The sequence below is a fragment of the Fragaria vesca genome, linkage group LG6, assembly GCF_000184155.1.
Source record: "Fragaria vesca subsp. vesca linkage group LG6, FraVesHawaii_1.0, whole genome shotgun sequence".
Lineage (NCBI taxonomy): Eukaryota > Viridiplantae > Streptophyta > Magnoliopsida > Rosales > Rosaceae > Fragaria > Fragaria vesca.
The window spans coordinates 11987591-11994605 of NC_020496.1; the positions used below are offsets into that span (position 1 = coordinate 11987591).

General features: G+C 37.7%; 1 protein-coding gene across 1 annotated transcript; it reads left to right on the plus strand.

Annotated features, from left to right (window-relative positions):
- Positions 1-2217: 2217 nt before the first annotated feature.
- LOC101305957 (quinone oxidoreductase PIG3-like) lies at positions 2218-4945 on the plus strand. The gene is made up of 6 exons (XM_004302898.1): positions 2218-2606; positions 2696-2917; positions 3099-3180; positions 3251-3358; positions 4170-4287; positions 4645-4945. Exons 1-5 carry the CDS (start codon positions 2235-2237, stop codon positions 4283-4285), a joined length of 900 nt encoding a protein of 299 aa, XP_004302946.1. The 5' UTR covers positions 2218-2234; the 3' UTR covers positions 4286-4287; positions 4645-4945.
- The last annotated feature ends 2070 nt before the right edge of the window (positions 4946-7015 follow it).

Below are 7015 nucleotides of genomic sequence, written 5' to 3' on the forward strand. Positions count from 1 at the left end.
GAAATGAGTGCGGAAGCATGAATCACAGGTCCTGGATCTATGGACGCTCTGATACCATGATAGCCATGGCATCAGAGATGAGCTAGGGCTTGAAGAAAAGAGAATAGAGTTTGAGAGAGAAACGAACAGAGAGGAAAATCTCAGAAATGAAAAATGCTTCAATACAGAAAGCTTGGTTACAAAGCAAAGTGTCTTCAGCTATTATACAAGAAAGGAGCTAACCAACTAACTAAAAAAAACAGCTGGATTTTGCTGTAATAAGAGCCACGTGACTCACACAGATTTGAGGCTTCTAGAATCTGTTAAAATTAACTAACAGCTAGGTCAACATATTTTTACAGTATAGTCAACACCTACTTCGATAAGCATAGCGGTGGAGAACTGAAAGGTAACCACTTATCTTTTGTGTGAGTTGAGTGATACACACACACAATGACACAAACTAAACGAAACATGCACTACCGGCTCTTGTCTTTGGTTAAACGTTCTTACTCTTGTCTTTCTGTACGTACGTGTTTGTCTAGTTTATCGCCTTGCTAATCAGAAATCTGAATGGAACGAGTTACCTGGCATGAACGCTTTGAATGCTTACAAAAACTATTCCGACCTTGACGACCGCTATGAACGACGAACGCTTCTCTTGGCTGTGGATGCCGGGAATATCGAACCTGTTTCTGCAAACGACCTTGTAGAACACTTCAGGTAATTACTCAACGTATTTCGTCTTTCTATTTTTCTTTCTCATAGGAATACATGCATGTATATAATATATTGGTTTTATTTATATTTATTTTTGACAGGCCATATGCAAAGTTATTAGTATCCCATAGTGTAGCTCTCTTTCAATTGGGAGATAATCACTTCTACTTCCACCGCCTTGTGTTCGAGTCTGAATATGATGCAGCAGAGGCATATGGAACCACAACTCCTCATGGTCGAACTACTCCCTCGTACCATGAACAGTTTCCTAATAAAGTGATCTTGGATAATAAGGATCCAAGTGCCGTTACAGTTTATGTGAATCGGAGCTCAAGGGGAGTGTGGAAATTCTTGCAGGAAGAATGTCACTTAATATAGTTCTAAGGCAGTTAAATAGCTGAACGGTCGTGATCATGGCTTAGTTAATTTGCTGAATGGTTGTGATCATCCTTACTAGCTAGTTGGGATTCTTTCTAGCTCTTTGTATTTTTTTTTTTGGACAAAGTTAATTTTATTTTTTTGAAAGTGACAAAGTTAATTTTAGATGCTTGTTCTTCCCGTTTCGTCCCTTTATAGTTTATTTCCTCTAGTTGTCCCGAGTAGGTTTTGTGCAATTTCTTTGATGTTCATACATAATCAAAACCATATAAGGGCCACAAACTTTGTAACTATTGTGATGATTAAAACCTGTCTCGAGTATGGTTTGAAGATAACAACGTTCATTTCTCACAACAACGTACAATCTAGCTAATACCAGCTTAATTTTGATGAGAGAGATGACCACAAGTAGAGTTTCTTTTTTTTCTTTTTTTTTTTCTCTTTTTTTTCCAGCTTTATTTTCTATTCGTTTAGAAGTTTTCTAGCTTTAATATCTGAAGTATATTAGGATTTTGAAGGAGCTCCAACCAGTGATTAGTTTATATTAGAAAGAAGCCTTGGTATTGGATAACTTCTGGTCTAAAAGATCTAAGAGCATCTCCAGCAGCAGTGTAACTAAAAAAATATTTAAATTTAGCAATAATTATGAGATTTAGCAAGAATTTGGTTCAGCAGTTATTGCTATATGTAAGTTAAATAATATTTTTAACGAATTATAAACTGACACATGGAGAAAAAAAGGAGGGAACATATGTATTCCTTTAGCAATTCATAATTGACAAACTTATCAATTTTGTTTAACAATCCTTAAATTTAGCAACAATTTAGATATACTGTTGGAGCTCCTATTCATCCGGAAAATTGATAAATTTCAAAAAAAAATTAATTTAACAATGCTGCTGGAGATTATCTAAGTGGGTATTCAGTCACGTGTGTAACGAGGACATGCACGTGTTTTTCTTTTCACCCATGTGCGCAGTTACTAATTCACTAGTCTAATTGAAACTAAGTTGAAGCTAATTAAGTAATTAGCCACCATTATTAATTAATCCAAGACCCTCGATCTCTCTCTCTCTGAAGTAAAGCTCCAACTTCCTTCTATTTCTAAGCCTCCGCCAAAGTAAGTAAAACCTCCACTAGATCGATCGGGAGCGAAAATGTCCAAGCTCGGTGGATCTGCTGCTGCTGGGAGTTCCAAGAGAGGGAAAGGTAGTACTAGTGATAACAAGAGATCCGACGAGCAACCATCGCGGACAATGTACGCCGTGGTTACCACGACTCTAGGTGCGGCGGATGTTCTCCAAGTACGGCTTGTGCCCAAACCGAAACCTAAAGCAAACGAAGTGCTCGTGGAAGTGGCTTATGCTGGGGTGAATCGACCGGACATACACCAAAGGGAGATCATGTTACCACCCGATATTAAGAATACAAGAAGCGAGTATCTCGGCCCCGAATGTTCGGGCAAAGTCAGTGAGCATGGGGCGGGATTGTCGGAAGAAGATAAGAAATCCTGGAAAATAGGGAACACGGTAACTAATCTGGACTAGCTCGATCTCTTAATCAATCTTGGGTGTTGTTGATTAGTTATCAATGTGTTGAGTTCTTTAATTTGCTGCAGGTGTGTGCTATTACCAATGGAGGTAGCTATGCGGAGTACGTGGCTGTTCCGGTTGCAAATTTGCTTCCGATTCCATCTAATGCAACTCTAAAGCAAGCCGCAACATTTCCTCAAGCTGCTTGTACGGTGTGGTCGGAGCTGTTTATGAAGGAAAGGCTATCTGAGGGCCTCATAGAATATGAGTATCCGGGTTCCCGGCTATCTGCCGGTGAAACACTTTTGGTAGGTAATCAACTGACTGCCATAATATGGAATTTATTGTTACAAGTACCATGGGTATATCGATCTTTAGGTTGATACTAGTAATTCAGCTCTTGGTAATACTATCATTAAGTGTTTGGCATTATTTGTGTTCTTGTTTTTCTCCAATGCATAGCTTTAATTTCACACATCTTAATTTCAGATTCATGGGGGTTCAAGTGGTATTGGAACATTTGCTATTCAAATGGCTAAACATCAGGGGGTGACTGTATATGTCACTGCAGGTAATCCAAACCTTTTAATTTACAGCATGATGTAATATATTGATAAATCTAAATCATGCATGATCACCAGGTAGTAATGAGAAACTAGATGCTTGTGGGAAGCTTGGAGCCCATGGTTGCATCAATTATCATAAGGAGGAGTTTGAAAAAGTGGTAATGAAGGAAACAAAAGGCAAAGGTTTGTTAATTTTCACATTAATAACCACAAGCATGAGTGTTTTATATTCTCAATATTAGTTACTATTTATTTGGTCACAGTTCGATGATATATGCTAGATGACCAAAATGCTAAGAAAGAATATAACACCTACTGGTTATGCACCTTAATTATATATGCATGCAATTTGATCACCTAGTGCGGATTTGATTTATCTTACTGATCTGGTACAGTTCTTCAGAACCTAGCTAGGTAATATGGGGGTTAATTGGGTGTTTGTGCCTTAAAGTTTGAATTATATGAACAGCTTATTTAAGTTTAGAGGGAATTAGCTGGCTAGTTGTGAGAGTCTGAATGAAAATCAGAGAAGGATGCATATGGCTGCAGTTAGGCAAGCTAGTGAGCCATTACTTACATTATGACATCAAATTGGCAGATGTTATTTTCAGCCAACAGGTTGTCAATGGCAATATAGGGTCAGGGCAGTGAACAACTGAGGATGAGATTTTTTTTATCTGGAATTTTAATTGATTTCTGGTTTCACCTACAATTGTACATAATGGAAAGTATAATGATTGAAACTGTTTCTTGTATGACCTGTGAAATGAAAGAGATTCCTTAGTTTGTAATTATACGTTGACATCTGACTTGCCAAATTCTGCTACAAGGATATTACATTTGTGTATGTGTATAAAGATAATTTCGAAAGAAGAATCGCAAATGATGGTACTTTTGGTGTATATTTTGTGGACTTAGCTTAAGATACACAACTAAATTAATGTTTATATACTTTTTTTTTTTAAAAATTAATTGTTTATATTTCTAATGGCAGGTGTGGATGTCATCTTGGATTGCCTTGGGGAAAAGTATACACTGGAAAACTTAACTTGCTTAAGTTCTGGGGGTAGGCTCGTCACAATTGGTCCTTGCTGTAATACACAGGGTTAAAGGTACTAAACTGGATCGAATGTTTATATATTTTTATAGTACCACAAGTTTCTGGTTGGGTTGATTTGATTTTCTTAAACAAGGTTCCCCCAAAGTATTATTTTCCTTCCTCTGGTTTCCTTTATGCAAGTACAGTGGAGTATATTAATTTGTAACTCTATGTTATCTTGGAACTAACATGCAGAGACCCTTATAGAGTTAAAAGCGATTCATAATACTGGAATATCCGGCCAATACCCTTTTGATTCTTCCTATCAAGCATGTCAAAAGTTAATGTCTTTTTTGAGAGCATTGTCGATCGATGAAGATCAGAGTTGATGTATGGTTCTAATTTTTATCAGATGTGACTGTGTATGCAGCGTGTGCCCTTCGGAACAGAACTCCAGAGAGCAAAGCTGCAATTGTGAAGGAGGTCAGGAGTCATGTCTGGCCCGCAATTGAGGCCGGTCATGTGAAAGCCTATGATAACAAAATCCCCGCTTTTCCCTTTAAAAGGGCAGCAGACGCTCACAAACGCATGGAGAAGGGTGACTTTACCGGGAAGATTTTGCTTTATCCGGGGACATTACCATGATAGAACCAAATTAAGCTTCAAAATTTTATCACAAGTTAGTCAGTATTGACAAGAAGTCTTTAAAAGATATTATGAAGAAGGCAGAATGTTTCCCAGTCTATTGGTGAAATGTTGCATTTTGTACTTGAGTAATCTAGTGCTTAAGTAGTGTCGATATCTCTGAAGTACCGGATTAGACGGTTAAATAATTAATTAGGTTTTCTTTAACAGGTGTTAACAAGTGTCGCAATCTTGTAGCTTCTCTTGGACTATTAAGTATTAACTGAGTTTTGTAACCTATCAGCCAATATAATTTTATCTGTCCTCTTTAAATAATTTTCTCTTCTCTCCTCTTCGTCTCCTATAACACGTCTGTTGCAGTGCATATTATATCGTACCAGTTTTATATGCCGTTCAAAAGCGGACCATCGGCAATTCGGCATTGCTTGAAGCTGAAGGCATTTTTCTGCTACATATGAGCTGAAATGCTGAATGATATGGTAGAAAACAGTTAAGGGTTGTTTAGATAGAAACGAGACATGAATTACTATACGACACTAAAAACTCCAAGGTAACAGATACAGCATATATGAAAGGGAAATCGAACAAAAAAGCAAGTTCTATCAGTTACTCGACCCTGCCAGTCGACGACACAAGTTACGTACACAGCAGACTTGGGACCCTAAAACCTTGTGCTTTTCTTCGTCTTTTCTTTATCTTCGATGTCCTTCTCTTCTTTTGCACCGTGTCCAATTTCGATACTGAGACGACAGATTTCGTTGGCAACAATGTTACTGTAAGCATTGGCTGAGACCTCTGTTGTATGGACACGGACACGGTGCGACACGCCGACACGGTAAAACTCAAAAACTGAATATTCAACACGGTTTGGACACAGCAAATAAAATTATATATTTATTATTTTTAATAAATAAAAATATACTAAAATATAAAATAAGTTCATTACATTACCAAAATAATGTTCTAAATTCAATTCATTGCATAACCAAACGCAAATGATAGAAGTGCATAATTAACAATATTAGAAGTAGCAGACCTCTAACTTAAAACACAACATTAAAGAAAATCAAATTTGTAGTAGGTTGCTGACAAAACTGGGCAGTAACTTGCTTTCAAAAGTGGACAGTAACTTTATTTAGGTTTTAGTTCCCTTTCTCTTTTTTTTTGAATTAAAAAAATTGATAAATGATGATATGGCGTGTCGGAGATGATGTGGCGAGTCAGTCAACATGTCTGAAACGTGTCGAAAAATTCAACATTTTCCGACACACCATGTGACGTGTCGGACACGTATTTTGCCATATCAGACGGTGTGTTGGTGTGTCGGAGTGTCCAACTCCGTGCAACATAGGCTGAGACTAGGCTTTCTTCATAGCCGACACATACAAGATCAAAAACTCTGACTTCATCATCAGTTGCACAGTACCTTACCGAATCTTTGTTTAGATTGTAGGAAGCCGGTTTCTTATCTACATTCAAGAAGATTTCATCATTTTCCACCAACCATGTCATCGGCACTATCCTCATCGGCAACAGAAATGGGATTTTGACCGTTTTGGGCCAAGATTCTGGCACCCCATGTTCTTTCATCACCCAAATTTCATTGCTTTCATCATTTATGTCACAAGTGCATGAATCACAAATTCATGATAGACTTAGATATGATATCGTAGGTGCAGATATTCACCTCATACATGATTCCTGGAGATCTTTCGTGCATATCCTCTAGGTAATATAATTACCTCTTTAATCATCCTGGACGTCTATCACCTCATACACACATATACCAAAAAGGAATGAATTCCTTATTGCATCTTGCATGCCCTGGACGTGTGCTAATGTAATCCTTATCATATCAAAGACCATGCACGTTTTAGACTTCTCTTGGTAAGCAAGGAACCAAAGGATGATTAACTTCCTTATATGGCACCAAGGCAACATTCATGTTTCTCATATATGCTTTTTTTTCCCTAGGAGAGAGCCTCCACCATTAACTCGGCATATGTCTCGATTCCTTCTTAGGTCACTTTGCAAGCACTAATCAGTCACCAATTACCAAAAGTATGATAATCAACGCCATATCGATAAACCAATTTTGCCTCAACGATGCCTTGATCAGGCCCGGACCTGAGATTTTCAGTTTTGAGTCGAAATTT